Here is a 23,129-nt window from a genome sequence, read left to right as displayed (position 1 = left end):
CTGGAGGGAACTCATGGCTGATTACATGACAGTGATGGGGTACCAGAACTATCTGGAGGGCTGCAACCTGGTGGTCTCTTACCTCATTAGTGTATGGCTCAAGCAGGTGCTATCTTTGACCTATTCTTTGTCAGGGACTCCTATCCCAGATGGGATTCAGGGTAGGGCCACCTGGGGAGTTTATTCCACCGGACTAAATTGAAAGGAGTTTCCATTTCAAAAGTTTTTCATGCTGCCACCTGGGCAACTACCAATACTTTTGGTAAAAATTACTGATTGCAGAACAGAATGTGTTACATGAGGATGTTAACTTTGGTATGGGGGTATCGAACTCCCTGGTTTCTTAATGAGTGAATCTTCCACTGTTGAATAAATCACGGTGGGGTGCTGCAGTTTCTTTGTGGTCTCTCTTTGATTTCTTCCATTACATATGAAGGCCGTGGTAGGCTGCTTCTGTATTCCTCACGTGTGATCAAGGGGGCGAGGACAAGGGGGACCTGTGGGTAATGGTTCATTACTTACCTGTAATGTTTATTGCTGCTGGTCCTGTTGTCCTCGCCCCATTCATCATGCCCCCCCGGACTGACGGTCTTCATATGTTGTGGCTTGGTAGTTCAGGAGGAATGCTGGGGAAGTATTGCTCATATAGGCTCTATCCTTTTCGGGACGGGCAATGCTAGCATGCTTCTGTTCTTTTTTCTGTCTGGCGAGGTTTGTTCTCCTCACTTATGATGAATGGGACAAGGACAACAGGACCAGGAGTGATGAAGACCACTGGTAAGTGATGAACCATTCCCATCAGTGAGGAAGGAGCAGTATGAGGAATGCTTATGAGGTCCACCACTGTCAGAAGTCTGTCAAGGTAAACAGCCAATGGTAAGTGCATTCAGTTAATTACACTGCCTGGCCCCTGAAAGTGCTTGAAAAAAGTGCCACAGCAAGGGAGCATGTGTGTAGCACCTGCCTGCTGAAGGGCGTAAAGGACGCTACAAGCAAGAGCTGCCTTCCAAGGGGAAAGATGTTTTAAACCCCATCGTCAGGGGAGCCTGGAAATATAATTACATTCATGCAAATTTCGTTGGTAACTTCAATGTATGGCTAGTGACTGTCCTCCTGAAAGCAACCGGTTTGGGCTTAGAGCCTTTTTACTCATGGAGTAAGCCTAATTCTGCACCCCGGGGTAAAAAAAATAGGCAAGTATTCTCTTGTTTAGAAATTCTAGGTAAATTTTCCCACCCTAATTAGTGAACACCCAATAATTTACCACATTTAGGGCCTTATTTCTCCAGTACTTGTGCTGCTCTTGCACTCGCACTTGCAAGTGTGATGCGTCTACGAAGTTTGATTTATCAAGCTACGCAAGATCACCTTGTGTGGTCCTGAGTGGCTTGATAACTCTGGAGTAACACAACACTGTGCAAATCATCAGGGAGGCATTCCATGGGTGGCACCTGGGGGTTCCCATGCAACACCCATGGATTTTGGGCATTCCCGGATTTACCATAAGTGTTAGACCTGGAAATGCGCTAAAACTGCTACCCCTAACAAGGTGAGACATGTCCAGGAAAAATAACTGTATTTCTCCTTGTTAGTTCCTGTTTCTTTGTGTGCTGTATTCTGTAGCACACATAGAAAGGAAAATGCCTCAAAGGATTGTTTTTGTGCAGGAAGCTGCCCCTTCTGGCACAAAAACAATCCTCCTTACAATGTAGGCACCATTGCACCATGGCACTAGTGGGTGCCTGTGGTGGTGGTCAGCAGCACATTGTGCGCCAGCGCAGGGTGAAGGGACAGTAATGCACCGTATAATGTTAGATACAGTGCAGTCCTGCCCTTTCCCTGTCATGCAGCTCAGCACGGTGGCTTGCTGCACAGGGTGCCTATTTGATAAATATGCCCTCAGTCTGTCGATCAATCCAAAATAATGGTATTGAAACAGATTTACGTGCAGAATAAATTTTGCAGAGTGAGCCCAATGTATGATATAAGCTTTATGAAATAAACCTGGATTCCTCCCATCTGTGCAAGTGCAGCTGAGTTTATCACAGAAATGGGTGTTTGAGGCATGTGCAGTTCCCAGACAAGCAGCTGGGAGAGTGAATGAAGTGACGAGTGAGGTGAGAAAATCCTTTTTGACTATATAATGCCTGAGTGAAGGTAATTTATAGTTGGACCTGATTTGTTTCAACAAAATATAAAAATATCTCTTCATAGATTTGAAACTACAGCTTGCTTTGTTAACAGGACATATTCCTCATGATGGATGAAAAACCCACCCCCAAACATGCAGAGAGTGAATTCTATTTTGCCATGAGTGGGAAATCCTATCAGGTCATAGTGCAGCATTTCTACAGCATGCTCCCAAAAGTAAGTGTTGAATATATGGCAAAGTACAGTGATGTGTCTTTTGTTTAGAATCATTTTTGGAATAGATCATGCATTTTTCATTGTGAAGATCTGTGTTTCTAAAATTAGAAAACATGCAGCTGTGGAGAAATGTGAAAAAGATGTATTAATAAATACACTATCATTCAGGTCTGTTACTGAAAAGTGCATTTTAATGTGATGTCACTTTGCCTCAATGGAGAACAGGAGACAGAATATGAGGTTAGCCAAGTAGGAAGTGAAGACAGATAGCCAGAAGCTATTGAGCCACTACTCGTCCCCATCGTCAGATTGCCTATTATGTGGTCCCAGTGATCTGAGAGATGCTCAGAGGGTTGGGGTGCATGGAGGTTAGGAAAGCTGCGGCCAGTCCCTGGTGGTGTTCTGAAATTAGCCAGCAATAACCAATGGAAGCGACAGTGAGGGTAAAGTATGTCTGGTATCAGAGGACTTCAGGCGGGAGACTCTGAAGGTGCAAATTAAAGTACAGATCATAAAGTGGAGGGAGGAAGAGGCAGAGGTCCGTTCGGCTTCCAAGAGGTACTGGTTATTTATCAGAAAGGGGGGAATGAACCGCATAAGTCTCAATATCAGAGTCTCTGGACGTTTTGTCTCAGAGACCCTCAACAACATGTTCACAAACTGCGCTGTACGTGATCTCCGCACAGTGTGGTTCGGTGGATAGAGTCATCATTGGGCCTTGTCACTTGAGTGTCTGGTTCTACAAGTGCAATTTAAAACACAGCTTCCTTGTGGTGGCTCTGCTGTGCAGTGTATATTCCCTGAGGAGCTGTGCCAGACAGAGTACATTCACTGGGATAGCTCGGCCATTTCATGTCCATTCCCTGGGGTAGCTCTGCTATGCAGTGTCAAAACCCTAGGGTAGCTTTGCGTGCAGTGTCCATTCCCAGGGGTAGATCTGCCATGCAGTGTCCATTCCCTGGGGGAGGTCTGCCGTGCAGCATCTATTCCCTGGGGTAGTTCTTCATACAGTGTGCATTCACTGAGGTAGTTCTGCTGTTCAGTGTCCATTCTCTGTGGTGCCTCTGCTATGCAGTGTACATTCCCTGTGGTAGCTCTGCCGTGCAGTGTCCATTCCCTTGGGTAGCTCTGCCGTGCAGTGTCCATTCCCTGGGGTAGCTCTGTTGTGCAGTGTCCATTCCCTGGGATAGATCTGTCATACAGTGACCATTCCCTGGGGTGTATCTGCTGTGCAGTGTACATTCCCTGGGGTAGCTCTGCAGTGTAGTGTCCATTCCCTGGGGTAAGTCTGCCATCCAGTGTATATTCCTTGTGGTGGCTCTGCCGTTCAGTGTACATTCCCTGGGATAGCTCTGTCATGCAGTGTCCTTTCCCTGAGGTAGATCTGCCATCATGTGTACATTCCCTGGGATAGCTCTGCCATGCAGTGTACATTCCCTGAGTAGCTCTGTCATGCAGTGTCCATTCGCTGGGGTAGTTCTGCGTACAGTGTGCATTCACTGGGGCAGTTCTGCTGTGCAGTATCCATTCCCTTGGGTAGCTCTGCCATGCAGTGCCATTCCCTGGGGTAGGTCTGCAGTGCAGTGACCATTTCCTGGGGTAGTTCTGCGTACAGTGTGCATTCACTGGGGTAGTTCTGCTGTGCAGTGTCCATTCTCTGTGGTGCCTCTGCCATGCAGTGTACATTCCCTGAGTAGCACTGTCATGCAGTGTCCATTCCCTGGGATAGCTCTGCCACGCAGTGTCCATTCCCTGGGATAGATCTGCCATAAAGTGTACATTCCCTGGGATAGCTCTGCCATCCAGTGTACATTCCCTGTGGTAGCTCTGCCATGCAGTGTCCATTCCTAGGAGTAGTTCTGCATGCAGTGTCCATTCCCTGTGTTAGCTCTGCTGTGCAGTGTCCATTCCCTGGCGTATCAATACTATGCAGTGTACATTCCCTGTGGTAGCTCTGCCATGCAGTGTACATTCCCTGTGGTAGCTCTGCCCTGCAGTGTCCATTCCCTTTGGTAGCTCTGCTGTGCAGTGCCATTCCCTGGGGTAGGTCAGCCATGCAGTGTCAATTCCCTGGGGTAGTTCTGCATACAGTGTGCATTCACTGGGGTAGTTCTGCTGTGCAGTGTCCATTCTCTGTGGTGCCTCTCCCATGCAGTGAACATTCCCTGTGGTAGCTCTGCCGACAGTGTCCATTCACTTGGGTAGCTCTGCCATGCAGTGCCATTCCCTGTGATAGCTCTGCTGTGCAGTGTCCATTCCCTGGGGTATCTCTGTTGTGCAGTGTCAATTCCCTGGGGTAGCTCTGTTGTGCAGTGTCTATTCCCTGGGGTATCTCTGTTGTACAGTGGCCATTCCCTGGGGTATCTCTGAAGTTCAGTGTACATTCCCTGTGATAGCTCTGCTGTGCAGTATCCATTCCCTGGGGTATCTCTGTTGTGCAGTGTCCTTTCCCTGGGGTAGCTCTGTTGTGCAGTGTCTATTCCCTGCCGTATCTCTGTTGTACAGTGGCCATTCCCTGGGGTATCTCTGATGTGCAGTGTACATTCCTTGGGGTAGCTCTGCAGTGTAGTGTCCATTCCCAGGGGTAAGTCTGCCATCCAGTGTAGATTCTTTGTGGTGGCTCTGCCATGCAGTGTTCATTCCCTGGGATAGCTCTGCCATGCAGTGTACATTCCCTGAGTAGCACTGTCATGCAGTGTCCATTTCCAGGGTAGATCTGCCATTAAGTGTACATTCCCGGGGATAACTCTGCCATGCAGTGCACATTCCCTGAGTAGCTCTGTCATGCAGTGTCCAGTCACTGGGATAGCTCTGCTGTGCAGTGTCCATTCTCTGGGATATCTCTGCTGTCCATTGTCCATTCCCTGGGGTAGCTCTGTTGTGCAGTATACATTCCCTGGGGTAGCTCTGCAGTGTAGTGTCCATTCCCTGGGGTGAGTCTGCTATCCAGTGTATATTCTCTGTGGTAGCTCTGCCGTGCGGTGTCCATTCCCCGTTGTATTTCTGCCATGCAGTGTCCATTCCCTGGGGTAGCTCTGCTGTGCAGTGTTCTTTCCCTTGTGTAGCTCTGCTGTGCAGTGTACATTCCCTGTGGTAGTTCTGCCATGCAGTGTCCATTCCCTAGGATATCTCTGCTGTCCATTGTCCATTCCCTGGGGTAGCTCTGCCGTGCAGTGTACATTCCCTGGGGTAGCTCTGCAGTGTAGTGTCCATTCCCTGGGGTGAGTCTGCTATCCAGTGTATATTCTTAGTGGTGGCTCTGTCGTTCAGTGTACATTCTCTGTGGTAGCTCTGCCGTGCAGTGTCCATTCCCTGTTGTATTTCTGCCATGCAGTGTCCATTCCCTGGGGTAGCTCTGCTGTGCAGTGTTCTTTCCCTGGGGTAGCTCTGCCCTGCGGTGTCCATTCCCTGGGGTAGCTCTGCCATGTGGTGTCCATTCCCTGGGGTAGCTCTGCCCTGCCGTGTCCATTCCCTGTGGTAGTTCTGCCATACAGTGTCCTTTCCCCGTTGTATTTCTGCCATGCAGTGTTTATTCCCTGGGGTAGCTCTGCTGTGCGGTGTCCATTCCCTGGTGTAGCTCTGCTGTGCAGTGTTCATTCCCTGGGGTAGCTCTGCCCTGCAGTGTCCATTCCCTGGGGTAGCTCTGCTGTGCAGTGTTCATTCCCTGGGGTAGCTCTGCCATGCAGTGTCATAACTTTCTGTGCTTCGCGTGTGAACAGGGGAGTAAATTGTGTGTGTAGCCAGGAGATCTGCGTTCTGGCCCTGCCTACGCTATATGACTGAATTGTCTGATCCCGAAAAAATCACTTAGGGCAGATGTATCAAAGGATTTCACCCGTTCTGAGTATACAGGAAAATGTGTTCATACACATGCCCCTCAATCTCTGTTTCTCACTGTTGCTTGAAACTGATTTGAGGGGAGTCAGTCCACAGATTCAACACTGACTTTCGGCGTCACATGAAACCATCTCACAAACATTACACTGCAAATAAAGTCACATGTGTGAGTTCACACCAAGCGTCATGACCATCAATAAAGTCAGAATCTGTATTGATCTGTTGTTCCCTAGCTTTAACTACAGTCCACAGCACTGCATTTTATTTCCTCCTGTTTCATTCCCTCAGCCTTCTGTCTTGATTTTGTCTTTGCAGTTACTTCTTAACGGGGTTGTTTTTGCCAGAATGTCTCCACGACAGAAAAGCAGCCTCATCGAAGAGTTCCAAAAACTAGGGTATGTTCTGCTTTTCTTCCTTTTATGCAGAGTTTATTGTTCTGTTGAAATCCAAATGATGCTAGTAGCACAGGGAAGACCAGGGAAGGCACAGGCAGCCCCGGTGAGGGGTTTTCAAGGCCCCAGGCACAATGAGATTACCCCATTTGAGCGCTCCCCTAACACCACAAAAAGGCATTATTGAAGCCACTTGCAGCCACCTGGCGCCACCATGTGGCCTCTTGCGGTAGTGCTGTAAGGCAGACGCCGCCAGTTGCCTTAATGCTGTACCGGCCGCCCATGTCAATGAGTGTCACATAGGGTCATGGAATATACGTGTAGGACACACATGCATTTGGGATGGATCCGGCCCTCTCAGGCTCACCTTAGCAGATGTAGAGTAAAACTCTGCAAATATTCAAACGCTGACACAATCCGAACCTGCTGCAACAGGAAAACCTCAAACACAGTCACCTATTTAAATCCTTGAGAATTATTCAGAGCTTTTAATGCTCTACATGAAATGTGCAGCAAATCCTCGGTTCCCAAGGTAACGGCCTTTGTCCTCGTTGCAAAAGTAGGTACCAGGCTCAGCACTATTTGTAGTAAAATCTGTTTAATAAAGTGGAATTATAAACTCTGGATCCGGGGCCTTATAAACCATGATGCAGCTCACGAAAACCCGGGGACGGAATTTCACAAATAATAGTTCATCACATACTTTCTAGTTTGAATTTGGCCCTGTAGTGTCACTGTACCGCCTGCAGACCGGCTGTCAAACTCTGGAATTGACCGAGAAAGGCGCTAGCCTCCTTGGCTTAACGCCGCACTCTGCCACTTCTGAAACGCAAGGCTGCACCATATTTACAAGAATGTGGAGCAGCCTCGCGTTTCCCCCTGCGATGGCGCTAAGTTTAGCAACATAGCGCCAAGGCTGGCACCCTTGCACCAGTGCAAGGGTGTCTTCGTGCAGGGGAGGATTGTTTATGTGTAATAAGGTGTCCATTCCTGCACATAAACAATCCTAAAATGCCATTCTGTCACTTTCATGTGTGCTGCTTCATGCAGCACACATGAAAGTGACAGAATTACATTTTTTTTAAAGGTTTGTTTATGTACAAGAAGGGACACCTTCCTGTACATAAACAAACCATGGCATTTTACTTTTTCCACGTGTGCTGCACAAAGCAGCACACATGGAAAAAGCAAAAACGGGGAGTAATAATGTATTTCTCCTCGTTTCGCCACCTTAAGACCAGGGTTTACCTAGTCTTAATTTTGGCGCTGCCTCCTATGTACACCACCCTTGTACATAGGGGGCAGCGTCAAATACAATGGGTGTTGCGGTGGAACGCCCACTGCAATACACACTGCCCCCCCTTTCAAGCTAAGTATAGTGTGAAAGGGGGCCTTATGTACAAGGCAGCGTTAAGCCACGTTAAGTGGCTTAACTCTGCCTTGTAAATAAGGCTAAGCCCCTATCGCCACGGGAACGTCATAAAAAGTGACGTTGTGGTGGTGATAGGGGCTTGTACATATGCCCCACTGTGTAGCATGACACCTTTTCCTTCTATTGTTTACAGTTACTCTCAGCTACAAGCTGGTCGTAAGAGTCAATACGAAAAACGAGCGATGGCAGTTTGGCTAAACTTTGAATCAGTGAATGCCCATGAACAAGCCAAAATAGTATTATGGTATTTCTAGGTTTGGCTACAAATACTTTCAGCTGTCTGCTATATTTCCTGTGACATTCCCAGATACTCAAAGAGCACCTTTGAGTCAGCCCCCTTTAGCCATTGGTTCACCTGGGCCAGCCTTCTTCTGCTATTGCTTCACCTCGGCCAGCCTTCTTCTGCCATTGGTTTGCTTGGGCCAGGCTTCTTCTGCTATTGGTTTGGATCGGACAGAATTGTTCTGCCATTGGTTTGCCGAAGCCAGTCTTCTTCGGCCATTGGTTTCCAGAGGTTTGCCTGGGCCAGCCTCCTTCTGCCATTGGTTTGCCTGGGCCATCCTTCTTCATCCCATGGTTGGCCTGGGCCAGCCTTCTTTTACCACTGGTTTGCCAGGGCACGCCTTCTCCTGCCATTGATTTGCCTGGGCCAGTCTTCTTGTACCACTGGTTTTTCTGGGCCAGCCATCTTCAGCCCATAGTTTGCCTTTGCCAGCCTTCTTCAGCCCATGGTTTGCCTGGGCTAGCCTTCTTCAGCCCATGGTTTGCCTGGGCCAGCCTTCTTCAGCCCATGGTTTGCCTGGGCCAACCGCCTTCTGCCATTGGATTTCCTGGGCCAGCCGCCTTCTGCCATTGGATTTCCTGGGCCAGCCTTCTTCTGTCATTGGTTTGCCTGGGCCAGCCTTCTTCTGTCATTGGTTTGCCTGGGCCAGCCTTCTTCAGCCCATGGTTTGCCTGGGCCAGCCTCCTTCTGTCATTGGTTTGCCTGGGCCAGCCACCTTCAGCCATTGGTCTGCCTGGGCCAGCCTTCTTCTGTCATTGCTTATAATGGCGTCATCCTCGTTTTGGATCAGTATTTCATTCTCACTTTTAGTGATTGTCCACTGGGTGTGTCAGTCCGCCTGGATAAAGAGTGCTTCTATTGCAGCGCATGGACAGTAAATTCACATGCAATGGAACACCTTGTTGTGCTTTAACCTTCTGACCTTTGTTCCCACCTGCACACCAGGCATCACATGCTCCCTCATTGAGGTGCCACAGCTCCCGTCCCATCAAGGGCCCAAGGGCTCCTGCCACACATGGTCCAATCTGCATTCCCCTCAGAGTGAAGGAGTCCACCAGTCGTTTTGCGTTTCGTTAGTCTTTATTATCGATAAGTTTCATCAAAAAAAGACAATTACAAAGTAAGAAGTACAGACAGGATAAATATTGAGAACAAGTCCAAATTAACACATTTAGAATAAAATCATGAATAAACACAGCTCTATAATCTAGTGCCACCTATTTCTGATAATCCAGACCCAACCCAAAAATTTGGCCACTGCGACTACAACACATTCACCAGTATCAAATCTCAGAATTCTTAGGGTTTCAAACCCCTGTCTAGTACCCAATGTGCGACATATAGGTTTAATCCATTTGGCCCGGGGGGCAGCATAGGCCGGGCAAGCAAAAAATATATGACCTACTGAATCTACACAGTCAGTACACCAGCTACAGGAATCACAGGTCGCACCCTTCCATTTTTTTGTAAATGCTTTAGTTGGTAAGGTGCCGACCCTAAATTGATGGTAAAGTTTCCTGTCGCTAGGCCTGGTAATAATGTCCCAGTAAGCTTCTAAAAGAGGGACTTTTTTATACTCGAGAAACCTGCCTGACAAGGACTCAGCTGAAACTGAGGATAGATGTTTTTGTTAGACCATTGACCAATAAAGACTTTTAAAATGTTTTTTTGGGGGAAAAGGGTTGGTAGCCGGGTCGGTCCAAAGAATTCCCAGTCCCATGGATTCCAAAAGTTGGCTAACTTGCCTGAACCAGATGATGTTACCTGCTCCCAAGATGGAACGGACGTCCGGAAATGCTTTTGCATAAGGGCCTAATTCCGGGACCGTCCATAATCTCCTCCAGAAGGCCAATGGTTTAAACCTAGCAATGTCATCAAACGACTGACAGCCAAGATCCCACAGGAGTGGTTTCACTGGGGTGGAACAGGGGAGACCCGTAAGCTTTCTAAGAAATTTATGTTGCGCCTTAACCAGGGGGGAAAGATCGGCAAAACCCCAGAGTTCAGCGCCGTAAAGGATTGCTGAGTTGATCCTTGCATTGTAGATTTTAATGGGAGGACCTATCATTTTCGACTGGGATTGCTTTTGTTCTTTTACCAAGCACCCAGAGAGCTGGGCAAATTTAAGGGATAGGGCATCTATTTGAGGCCTCCAGTTCAGCTTATTTTCAAAGACTACCCCCAGGTAGGTCATAACATTGGTTCGTTCAAGTAAATCATTATTCATAAACACGTGGCCTTTCACACATCTCCCTTTGTTAAAGACCATGTATTTGGTTTTGGAAACATTAACTAACAGGTCAAAGTCAGAGCAAAAGTTGGCAAATACATTCAAAGCCACCTGTAACCCAGACAAAGTCTGGGAAAGGAGTACGGTGTCATCGGCAAACATAAGGAGTGGGATTTTGGTACCACCCAACATAGGGGCGTCCGTAGATGTAGAAGAAAAATACTGCACGACTCTATTAATGAATAACAGAAATAGAGTGGGCGCAAGGACGCACCCTTGCCTGACACCTCTACTAACTTTGAATCTATCGGTAACCTGCCCTTGTTTCCTCCATCAAACTTGTGCAAAGTTGTTTTCATGCAACCTGATGACGATGTTCAAAAGATCAGCAGGCATCCCCAGCTCCGCTAAAGCCCCCCAAAGTTTGGTCCTATTGACTAGGTCAAATGCTGACCGAAGATCGACAAAAGCAGCATATAGAGTACCACCACATAGATAAACCGTTTTCCAGACGATCAGTTGAAACTTGAACGCCCGGTCGATGGTACTAGTGCAGGGTCTGAAGCCGGCCTGCAGGGGCGAGATAATATCCTCCTGCTCGATCCAAGACTGGATTCTTGCCAGGAGCATTCTTGCAATGATTTTTTTAACAGAATCAATTAAACTAATGGGGCGATAGTTCCCCGGACAGGAGCGATCACCTTTCTTAAAGATGGGCAGAATCTCAGCGCCCTTCCAAGATTCAGGAATGGCAGCCCCCTTGGCTATAGCAGTTGCCATGAGTGCAATATAAGGCACCCAGTTGCCAAGATCGAATTTGAAGAGATCCGCAGGAACGCAGTCCATACCTGGTGCCTTGCCAGTAGGCACCTTAGATAGAGCCATCTCAACTTCTACACAATCAAATTTAAAATTCGGGGATGCGGACAAATCCCGAATAGGGGAAGGGGCGATCGCTTCGACCAGATTAATATCCGAGAACTGGGACTCAAAGTGCGACACCCAGATATCAGGGAGTACATGATTAGAAGGGACCTGCGTACTCGGGGAGTTGCCCCACTTCACGATATGCCAGAACAAAGTTAAGTTCTTTTGTTTACTAGCAGCCAAAAGGTTATTCCAGTGATCGTTATCCCAATCTTGTTTGGCAAGAACTTTAGTCTTGCTATAGTCTTTCCTGGCTAGTCTAATAATAGCCTGGTTTTTGCTTTTAATAGCAAATTTCAATTTGTTATAAGACTCGCGGCAAGCTTTGTTATACCAAGAATTTGGCTTTGGAATAGGTGATTTCTTGACCTTACAAGGTTTGGAAAAAAGAGACTTAAGGTCAGAAAAAAGATTTTCGTGTATGTCAGTAGACTCACCAGTGACATCCTCAAGGCTCCGAAGAGACTGTAGGTCTTCCATTGCACAAGAGACTTTTGCACTGATCTCAGAGAGTACTACACTATCAATGGCAACCTTTTCCCAGCACACTCTCCGTTGGTTGTTAGTTAGGACGGCATCGGCAGTCACTATCTCTGATGGTTTTTTTCTATGGGCTGGACAAAACAAGAGGCTCAAAACTAGAGGGTTGTGGTCACTCTCAGGGCGGTCTAGAACCACCATATCGCATAATGTGGACCAAAACTCCACTTTGATTAGGGCATAGTCGATTCTACTGCTACGACGGCGGCCATCAGAAAAGGTCTCCTTGCCATTTTTATCCGATGGAGTCCGTCCGTTGGCAGCCCTGAAACCACGCTCCATACATAAACTCATCCACTGGATAGCAGATTCAGTCCACCTCTTGATGGGGGGGAGATCAAGAGGTGGGATGTTCAAGATTGCATCCGCTTCCAATGTGAGTGAATCCCAAGCAATATGCAGAGGCTCAAAAAAAACAGTTTAAATCACCCACTATTACCACATTAGTGCATGTATTAACAGTGTCCAAAAACCCATCCAGTTGTAAAAAGGTATTTGTGCCTCGCCCACCTGGAAGGCCCCTGTTATATACATTTATAATCATGAAGTCCGGTTCGTCATTGCATTGCAATGAGATGATTAATATGCCGGGGCTATCAATGGCCAATTCTGTGAGTCTGTACTTGAGAGTTTGCCTTACCCATATGCAGAGACCGCCCGAAGGACGGTCCCTTGTTCCACTGGATGCCCCCTTGTAAAAATTTACATACCCAGGAAGATAAATACGGTCCGCCGCCCACGTTTCCTGAAATACAAGGATATCGTGGGTGGTTGCCCAAGCAGACCAATCTTCCGTTATTATTTTACTGCGGAGACCAGCAATATTCCATGAGGCCCGAGTAAAAGGGGGGGGCTAGTAGAGTCAACCAGCAGAGGGGCAAGTAGGGAACCCAAAGCGACTGGGTGGGATACGGTAATACCAGGTCCTATACACTCAATCTCAAGAACACAAGGATCAGAGTGAATAGTTGGTGGTCTGTCGATGTACGACAAACGGGTACGAGGAACCGTCTCGGTTCTCAATGGGTTGGAGTTGACTGGGCTAGTGCCCTGGGGAATATCTAGACACTCCAAAACTGGTAATAAGGAATCAGAATTTCTAAGGGGGACATTTTGTAAAACACGGGCATAGTTGGAATACAAGACACCCGAACCCAAGTGTACCCCCCTTGACCCACCCCGACTTACAAACCCGGAACATACAGGGCCAGCAGAGGCCTTACTCGCACAACCCAAAATGTGTAGATTAGATAACGGTCAATCAACCACTCCCAAAGTATTCAAGGGGGCAAAAAAATTTGACAGTGGGAGATGAAAATCAAATCCGGGCTGGCGACGAAAGCCCCTGTTAACCCTTTCCCAGCCAGTAGACATGTCACAGGGGATAACACGTGGAACAAAAGGATAGAAGTAAGACAAATCCAAAGTAGTTATTCCAGTGACACTCGAAGTATTAGGATGGGAACATATATGACTCACCACCCTTGGGTCCTGAAAGTTAATAATCACACAATCTCCCTCCACTTTCTTAACTCCATTGCCCAACCAGCTCACCCTATGTACTGTCAGGATCTCTGCACGTAATCTAGCCGGCAGTGGCCTATTTCCATTTAGCCAGTGAATTACTTTGTTCTTCAACTCGCTATGGGACTCGATCTTTGCCTGGGGGAGCCTTGGAACACCTGCCATGATGACAGTATATGGCAGCGACTCTGGGGGGAGATTAATACATGGAAGTTTTAAGAAAGGACCATCACCCTCAGTAGAAGGCTGTCTGGTTGTCATATTGCTCTTATTAATAACAGCATTACTAGCTGGGTCAATGGACGGGACAATGCTAACAGGTGTGTGGGAAACTTCCCCAACATGATCATTAAGAACATGGGGATGGGAGGGTACACTAACCAAAGCAGTAATGCCATTAGGAACAGTCCCTGTTTTATCAGCTATATCAGAAGTTGGTAGAATCTTAGAGCCAGATGGAGTCGCTAAAATCTTCTCCAATAAGGAAGTGTTAGAAAGCACCATACTTTCTATTTTCCCAATGGAGGTGGAGAGTCGATTGACTCTCTCACATAACGGTAAGAAAAAAGATTTAAGTAGTTGCTCCACAAGCTCGGAAAAGCCGGTAGGCAGGGAGTTGGCATTAGGCAAAATAGTGGGAGAATGAGATGACATAAGACTCCCAGGGACAGGAGGAGTGCTACAAGGCAACTGGGAATGGAGAGCATGACGTAAATTTTCAGGTTTGGGCAGTTTAGTCACTTTAGGCACTTTTGGACGTCTGCCCTTGGAGGGCACTCCCACACGTTTTCTTTTCCCAAGGATAGACTGGGACTTTCTACCCAAAGTCGGGGCATCTATGCGTAACTGCTCAATAGTGGGCTGTGAGAGAATAAGACTAGTATTTGTTGGTATGCCACTAGGTTCGGAAATATTTAAGATATCGGGAGTATGTTCTAGGGAACTCAGTACCGATATATCCGGCGACCCTTGCACATTACTAGGTAGCAAGTGGGAAACGGGTTGGGGTTGCCTGCATTCAGGGGAAATGGCTGCCATGATGTTACCAAGGGACGATCTTTTAGCTGAAATTTCTAGGGACAGTCTTTTTTCTGTTAAAATAATTTCTTGTTCAAGAACCCGAGCTGCTCTAGTGATGAAATTATCAAGAGTCCCTGTTACATGACCCCCAATACTACCCTGTGCAATCTTCCTACCTGACCTTAAGGAAGTCATCCTCGAGGGTATAGAGCAAGCAATAGGGAGGGTAGCCAGAGGCGGTGACAAAGGACCTAAGATTACAAACTAATGCTGGACCAGAAATCACAATAGGGTAAGACACTAAAATGACATAAGAGCTACTACGAACAGCTGACCGCCAGATGAGGATAAAACATAAGCTCACAATAACACAGGTATTTGTATCACTTAAATGTGTAAAAGTCAAACTTGGAGGGGAGGCCCGTCTCGTCCACGGCCGTCCACGAACGGCCCGCTCTTTGCCCGGTCTTTGCCCCGAGCTGCGTCCCGCACGCGTTCCGCTAGCGCGTTAGGGAGGGGCCTTATAAATGAGTAGAAGGGCAAGAGGGGGCAGGGTGGGGAAGAGGAGCCAGGTGTGGCGAATGAATTGGCGCTGGGCACCGTGGTCCTCGCAGTCCCGAAGGTAAGGAAATTAACAGTCTTCCCCCTGAATTCAGCGTAGCGTCCTTGTGGGTCCTCACAGATAGCAGGTCACAGCAGATAGAGAACCCAGCACTGTCAAAGCCTACGAGCGCCCCCCGCGAAGCGGGGGCCGCGAGGCGTTGTAAGGGTGATGGAGGCGGGGTCGGGAAGAGGAGCCAGGTGTGGCGAATAAATTGGCGCTGAGCACCGTGGTCCTCACAGTCCCGAAGGTAAGGAAATTAATAGCCTTCCCCCTGAATTCAGCGTAGCGTCCTTGCGGGTCCTCACAGATAGCAGGTCACAGCAGATAGAGAACCCAGCACTGTCGAAGCCTACGAGCGGCTCCCGTGAAGCGGGGGCCGCGAGGCGTTGTAAGGGTGATGGAGGCGGGGTCGGGAAGAGGAGCCAGGTGTGGCGAATGAATTGGCACTGAGCACCGTGGTCCTCGCAGTCCCGAAGGTAAGGAAATTAACAGCCTTCCCCCTGAATTCAGCGTATCGTCCTTGCGGGTCCTCACATATAGCAGGTCACAGCAGATAGAGAACCCAGCACTGTCGAAGCCTACGAGCGGCACCCAGTCATTATTGTGACCTCAACCAAACTTGTACAATCGTTGATGCCAGAGAATCGCTGCTGTGGTTGGACTCGCTCCAGGGCACACCTGCCCCCTGTTTAACAGCAGGAGCATACTCTTGGGAAGTCCTTTCTAGACCTCCTTACAGATGCTGATGTATTTTCTATCTCTTAATTTGTACCCCTCATAAGCTCCGAAACGTGCCTTGTGTTCTTCAGCCCTGAGTGTTGGGGCTGAGCTCCCTGTCTACAGAGGCTGCCCACATCTTCCATTTGCTGAATTATTCAATGGGGCTATCTCAGCTTAGCCACGCCCCATTTATTGCTGGCTGTTTAGGTGTCATTGCTAACTGGCCTGAGCTGGTGTAGCTTACAGGTGTTACTTTTCCTTCCACCTACTCCCCCCCGGCCCTACCCTCAACACTAGCAACACAGGCTGCAGGAAGTGTAGCACAGCTTGGGTGATTGACAGGCACCATTCACTGCAGCAGGAAGTGCAGCACAGCCTGGGTGATTGACATGCACCGTCCCCTGCAGCAGGCAGTGCAGCCTGGTTTTTAGACAGACACTGTGCCCTGCAGCAGCAAGAGCAGACTGGATGATTGACAGGCATCATCCCCTGCAGCAGGAGGCACAGGGAAGCCTGGGTGATGGATAGGCACTATCCCTGCAGCAGGAATACCAGCCTGGATGATTGACAGGCACCGTCTCATGCAGCAGAAAGTGCAGCACAGCCTCCGCTGCAGGAGGACACACAGGGCAGCCGTCCCCTGCAGCAGGAAGTGTAGCCTGGGTGATGGAGAGGCACTGTCCTCTGCAGCAGGAAGAGCAGTGCAGCCTGGTTGATGGGCAGGCACCGTCCCCTGCAGCAGGAAGCACAGTGCATCCCGGGTGATGGAAAGGCACTGTACTTGCAGCAGGAAGCACAGTGCATCCTGGGTGATGGGAAGGCACTGTACCTGCAGCAGGAAGCACAGTGCAGCCTGCAGCCTGGGTGATGGAGAGGCACTGTCCCCTGCAGCAGGAAGCACAGTGCAGCCTGGGTGATGTACAGGCACTGTCCCCTGCAGCAGGAAGCACATTGCAGCCTGGGTGATGGAGAGGCACTGTACCTGCAGCAGGAAGCGCAGTGCAGCCTGGGTGATGGACAGGCACTGTCCCCTGCAACAGGTAGTGCAGTGCAGCCTGGGTTATAGACAGGCACTGTCCCCTACAGCAAGAAGCGCAGTGCAGCCTGGGTGATGGACAGGCACTGTCCCCTGCAGCAGGAAGCGCAGTACAGCCTGGGTGATGGAGAGGCACTGTCCCCTGCAGCAGGAAGCGTAGTGCAGCCTGGGTGATGAACAGGCACCACCCCATGCAGCAGGAAGCACAGCCTGGATGTTGGACAGGTCTAATCCCCCTCAACATGAAGTTCAGTGCAGCCTGGGTGATGGACAGGCACTGTCCCCTGCAGCAGGAAGCACAGTGCAGCCTGGGTAATGGACAGGCACCACCCCATGCAGCAGGAAGCACAGCCTGGGCGTTGGACAGGTCTAATCCCCCTCAACATGAAGTGCAGGGCAGCCTGGGTGTTGGACAGGAACCACCCCCCTGCATCAGGAAGTGCAGCGCAGCTGCCTGGGCATTGTCTCCAGCAGCAGGAAGCGCAGCCCTGACAGGCGTAATGGACAGTCATTATCTCATGCAGCAGGAAAGCGCTGTGCAGTGCTGCCTGGGTGATAGACAGACATTGCACAGCGCAGCCTGGGTGATGGACAAGAATCATCGCCTGCAGCTTGAGTGATGGACAGGCACTGTCCCCGCAGCAATAAGCACAGGGCAGCCTGGGTGATGGACAGGCACCATCCCCAGACACAGGAAGCGCATGGCAGCCTGGGTGATGGACAGGCACCATCCCCTGCAGCAGGAAGTGCAGCACAGCCTCCGCTGCAGCAGGAAGCACAGGGCAGGCTGGGGGATGGACATGCACCGTCGCCTGCAGCAGGAAACACAGCCTGGGTGATGGAGAGGCACTGTCCCCTGCACCAGGAAGTGCAGGGCAGCCTGGGTGATGGACAGGCACTGTCCTCTGCAGCAGGAAGCGCACTGCAGCCTGGGTGATGGACAGGCACTGTCCCCTGCACCAGGAAGTGCAGGGCAGCCTGGGTGATGGACAGGCACTGTCCCCTGCAGCAGGAAGCGCAGTGCAACCTGGGTGATGGACAGGCACTGTCATCTGCAGCAGGAAGCACAGCCTGGATGTTGGATAAGCACTGTCCTCTGCAGCAGGAAGCGCAGTGCAGCCGGGGTGATGGACAGGCACTGTCCCCTGCAGCAGGAAGCACAGTGCAGCCTGGGTGATGGACAGGCACCACCCCATGCAGCAGGAAGCACAGCCTGAGCGTTGGACAGGTCTAATCCCCCTCAACATGAAGTTCAGTGCAGCCTGGGTGATGGACAGGCACTGTGCCTGCAGCAGGAAGCGCAGTGCAGCCTGGGTGATGGAGAGGCACTGTCCCCTGCAGCAGGAAGCACAGTGCAGCCTGGGTGATGGACAGGCACCACCCCATGCAGCAGGAAGCACAGCCTGGGCGTTGGGTAGGTCTAATCCCCCTCAACATGAAGTGCAGGGCAGCCTGGGTGTTGGACAGGAACCACCCCCCTGCAGCAGGAAGTGCAGCGCAGCTGCCTGGGCATTGTCTCCAGCAGCAGGAAGTGCAGCCCAGCCAGGGTAATGGACAGTCATTATCTCATGCAACAGGAAAGCGCTGTGCAGTGCTGCCTGGGTGATAGACATACATTGCACAGTGCAGCCTGGGTGATGGACAAGAATCATCGCCTGCAGCTTGAGTGATGGACAGGCACTGTCCCCGCAGCAGGAAGCACAGGGCAGCCTGGGTGATGGATAGGCACCATCCCCAGACACAGGAAGCGCATGGCAGCCTGGGTGATGGACAGGCACCATCCCTTGCAGCAGGAAGTGCAGCACAGCCTCAGCTGCAGCAGGAAGCACAGGGCAGCCTGGGTGATGGACATGCACCGTCACCTGCAGCAAGAAACACAGCCTGGGTGATGGAGAGGCACTGTCCCCTGCACCAGCAAGTGCAGGGCAGCCTGGGTGATGGACAGGCACTGTCCTGTGCAGCAGGAAGCGCACTGCAGCCTGGGTGATGGACAGGCACTGTCCCCTGCACCAGGAAGTGCAGGGCAGCCTGGGTGATGGACAGGCACTGTCCCCTGCAGCAGGAAGCGCAGTGCAACCTGGATGATGGACAGGCACTATCATCTGCAGCAGGAAGCACAGCCTGGGTGTTGGATAAGCACTGTCCTCTGCAGCAGGAAGCGCAGTGCAGCCTGGGTGATGGACAGGCACTGTTCCCTGCAGCAGGAAGCGCAGTGCAGTCTGGGTGATGGACAGGCACTGTCCCCTGCAGCAGGAAGCGCAGTGCAGCCTGGGTGATGGACAGGCACTGTCCCCTGCAGCAGGAAGTTCAGTGCAGCCTGGGTGATGGGCATGCACTGTCACCTGCAGCAGGAAGCACAGCCTGGGTGATGGAGAGTCACTGTCCTCTGCAGCAGGAAGCGCAGTGCAGCCTGGGTGATGGACAGGCACTGTACCTGCAGCAGGAAGCACAGTGCAGCCTGGGTGATGGACAGGCACTGTCCCCTGCAGCAGGAAGCGCAGTGCAGCCTGGGTGATAGACTGGCACTGTCCCCTGCAGCAGGAAGCGCAGTGCAGCCTGGGTGATGGGCATGCACTGTCCCCTGCAGCAGGAAGCACAGCCTAGGTGATGGAGAGGCACTGTCCTCTGCAGCAGGAAGCGCAGTGCAGCCTGGGTGATGGATAGGCACTGTCCCCTGCAGCAGGAAGCACAGTGCAGCCTGGGTGATGGACAGGCACTGTCACCTGCAGCAGGAAGCGCGGTGCAGTCTGGGTGATGGACAGGCACTGTCCCCTGCAGCAGGAAGCGCAGTGCAGCCTGGGTGATGGACAGGCACTGTCCCCTGCAGCAGGAAACGCAGTGCAGCCTGGGTGCTGGACATGCACTGTCACCTGCAGCAGGAAGCACAGCCTGGGTGATGGAGAGTCACTGTCCTCTGCAGTAGGAAGCGCAGTGCAGCCTGGGTGATGGACAGGCACTGTCCCTTGCAGCAGGAAGCACAGTGCAGTCTGGGTGATAGACAGGCACTGTCCCCTGCATCAGGAAGCGCATTGCAGCCTGGGTGATGGACAGGCACTGTCCCCCTGCAGCAGGAAGCGCAGTGCAACCTGGATGATGGACAGGCACTATCATCTGCAGCAGGAAGCACAGCCTGGGTGTTGGATAAGCACTGTCCTCTGCAGCAGGAAGCGCAGTGCAGCCTGGGTGATGGACAGGCACTGTTCCCTGCAGCAGGAAGCGCAGTGCAGTCTGGGTGATGGACAGGCACTGTCCCCTGCAGCAGGAAGCGCAGTGCAGCCTGGGTGATGGACAGGCACTGTCCCCTGCAGCAGGAAGTTCAGTGCAGCCTGGGTGATGGGCATGCACTGTCACCTGCAGCAGGAAGCACAGCCTGGGTGATGGAGAGTCACTGTCCTCTGCAGCAGGAAGCGCAGTGCAGCCTGGGTGATGGACAGGCACTGTACCTGCAGCAGGAAGCACAGTGCAGCCTGGGTGATGGACAGGCACTGTCCCCTGCAGCAGGAAGCGCAGTGCAGCCTGGGTGATAGACTGGCACTGTCCCCTGCAGCAGGAAGCGCAGTGCAGCCTGGGTGATGGGCATGCACTGTCCCCTGCAGCAGGAAGCACAGCCTAGGTGATGGAGAGGCACTGTCCTCTGCAGCAGGAAGCGCAGTGCAGCCTGGGTGATGGATAGGCACTGTCCCCTGCAGCAGGAAGCACAGTGCAGCCTGGGTGATGGACAGGCACTGTCACCTGCAGCAGGAAGCGCGGTGCAGTCTGGGTGATGGACAGGCACTGTCCCCTGCAGCAGGAAGCGCAGTGCAGCCTGGGTGATGGACAGGCACTGTCCCCTGCAGCAGGAAACGCAGTGCAGCCTTGGTGATGGACATGCACTGTCACCTGCAGCAGGAAGCACAGCCTGGGTGATGGAGAGTCACTGTCCTCTGCAGTAGGAAGCGCAGTGCAGCCTGGGTGATGGACAGGCACTGTCCCTTGCCGCAGGAAGCACAGTGCAGTCTGGGTGATAGACAGGCACTGTCTCCTGCAAAAGGAAGCGCAGTGCAGCCTTGGTGATAGACAGGCACTGTCCCCTGCATCAGGAAGCGCATTGCAGCCTGGGTGATGGACAGGCACTGTCCCCCTGCAGCAGGAAGCGCAGTGCAGCCTGGGTGATGGACAGGCACTGTCCCCTGCAGCAGAGGAAGCGCAGTGCAGCCTGGGTGATGGACAGGCACTGTCCCCTGCAGCAGGAAGCGCAGTGCAGCCTGGGTGATGGACAGGCACTGTCCCCTGCAGCAGGAAGTACAGTCTGGGTGATGGACATGCACTGTCACCTGCAGAAGGAAGCACAGCCTGGGTGATGGAGAGTCACTGTCCTCTGCAGCAGGAAGTGCAGCCTGGGTGATGGACAGTCACTGTCCCCTGCAGCAGGAAGCACAGTGCAGCCTCGGTGATGGACATGCACTGTCCCCTGCAGCAGGAAGCACAGTGCAGCCTGGGTGATAGACTGGCACTGTCCCCTGCAGCAGGAAGCATAGTGCAGACTGGGTGATCGCAAGGCACTGTACCTGCAGCAGGAAGCGCAGTGCAGCCTGGGTGACGGACAGGCACCACACTCAGCAGCATTAGTTTGCTCCCCATTGGCAGCTTTGCGATTAGTGGTGCTGCTATGATCAGTATCTCCTGACTCCCGCTCATGGACCTAGTGCTGTCTAGCCAGTGAAATAGACGGTCAGACTTCACCCCAGCCTCACTGACTGCACATATGTGTTGGAGTCAGCCAGGCCGCAGGAGAGCTCAACCCGTGGTTGGACTGGACACTGTAAAGTGCCTGCAGCTGGAGAGGGTCCTGTGAGACTGCAGCTCTGACTGGTCTCAGTGATTCTATGAGTTCTTACATGCTCCAGCAGTCCTGCTGGCCGTACAGCATGATCCGAGGCCCCCGTGTCAGAGGGCGCACCCAAGGCTGTGAAGCTTCGGAGAAGTGGACTCTGATGACTCGATCAGGAAGCCCAAACAGCAAGCGCCATGGTCACAGTCTGGGGTAGGACCCTGCACTTGGGGGTGAAAGGGAAATAGATTGACAGTCAAGGTCTTGGCTGCCTTCAGAGGTAGATACGCAGCCTATGGCAGCCTAGTGGACCAAGGACAGTGGCCTCGGGCAGCCACATGGACCAGGGACTGTGGCCTCAGGCTGCTGGGTGGACCAGGGATGGTGCCCTCGTGCAGCCTCATGGACCATGGAGGGTGGCCTTGACAGCCTAGGGTGGTCTCGGGCAGCCCAGTGAACTGGGGGGGTAGCTTCATCTGACTAGTGACTGGCGGCATGGCCTTGGGCAGCCTCAGGGACCATGGAGGGTGGCCTCAGCAACCTAGGGTGGTCTCGGGCTGCCTAGTGAACCGGGAGGTGGGTTGCCTCGTCTGAGTAGTGACTGGTGGGATGGCATCGGGCAGTCTCATGGACCATGGAGGGTGGCCTCAGCAGCCTGGGAAGGTCTCAGGCAGCCTAGTGAACAGGGGGGTGGCCTCCTCTGACTAGTGACCGGTGGGATGGCCTCGGGCAGCCTCATGGACCATGGAGGGTGGCCTCAGCAGCCAAGGGTGGTCTTGTCAGCCTAGTGAACTGGGGAAGGGTGGCCTTGTCTGACTAGTGACTGTCAGGGTGGCCTCGGGCAGCCTCATGGACCATGGAGGGTGGCCTCGCAGCCTAGGGTGATCTCGGGCAGCATAGTGAAAAAGGGGGTGGCCTTGTCTGACTAGTGACGGCGGCATGGCCTTGGGCAGCCTCATGAACCATGGAAGGTGGCCTCAGCAGCCTAGGGTGGTCTCGGGCTGCCTAGTGATCCGGGGGGGGGGGTGGGTGGCCTCGTCTGACTAGTGACTGGTGTGATGGCCTTGGGCAGTCTCATGGACCATGGAGGCTGGCCTCAGCAGCCTAGGGTGGTCTCGGGCTGCCTAGTGAACTGGGAGGTGGGTTTTCTCGTCTGACTAGTGTGAGAAGTTGGCCTGATATATGCTGTCCACTAGTTATAGTGGGCACCTTATATCAGTCCAAACAACCCCTTCTGGTGATAGGTTAAAGACAACCTTTATTGAAAGCTATCCTAGTGGTAGGTATGGAGAGCAGCCTTCAGGCTAAGTCTTTAAGGAATGTAAAGCAGCTTGTTTTACCGGTCTATAATCTCTTGAATGACCAAATGAAAGGACAACCACACCAGGTATATATTTAAAATATATG

The 23,129-nt window shown here is 51.7% G+C and overlaps 1 protein-coding gene across 3 annotated transcripts in view; it reads left to right on the top strand.

Annotated features, from left to right (window-relative positions):
* Positions 1-23,129, top strand: part of LOC146788638 (putative cation-transporting ATPase 13A4) — a 619,876-nt gene that overhangs the window by 344,109 nt on the left and 252,638 nt on the right. For all 3 annotated transcript variants that reach the window (XM_085635832.1, XM_085635831.1, XM_085635830.1), the window contains 2 exons: positions 2,245-2,367; positions 6,520-6,599. In XM_085635832.1, the coding sequence (XP_085491958.1) occupies positions 2,245-2,367; positions 6,520-6,599 (203 nt within the window). The remainder of the gene's footprint in view (positions 1-2,244; positions 2,368-6,519; positions 6,600-23,129) is intronic.

The sequence above is a fragment of the Triturus cristatus genome, chromosome 11 (genome assembly GCF_964204655.1).
Source record: "Triturus cristatus chromosome 11, aTriCri1.1, whole genome shotgun sequence".
Taxonomy (NCBI): Eukaryota; Metazoa; Chordata; class Amphibia; order Caudata; family Salamandridae; genus Triturus; species Triturus cristatus.
This window is presented reverse-complemented; position numbering and strand designations above follow the sequence as displayed.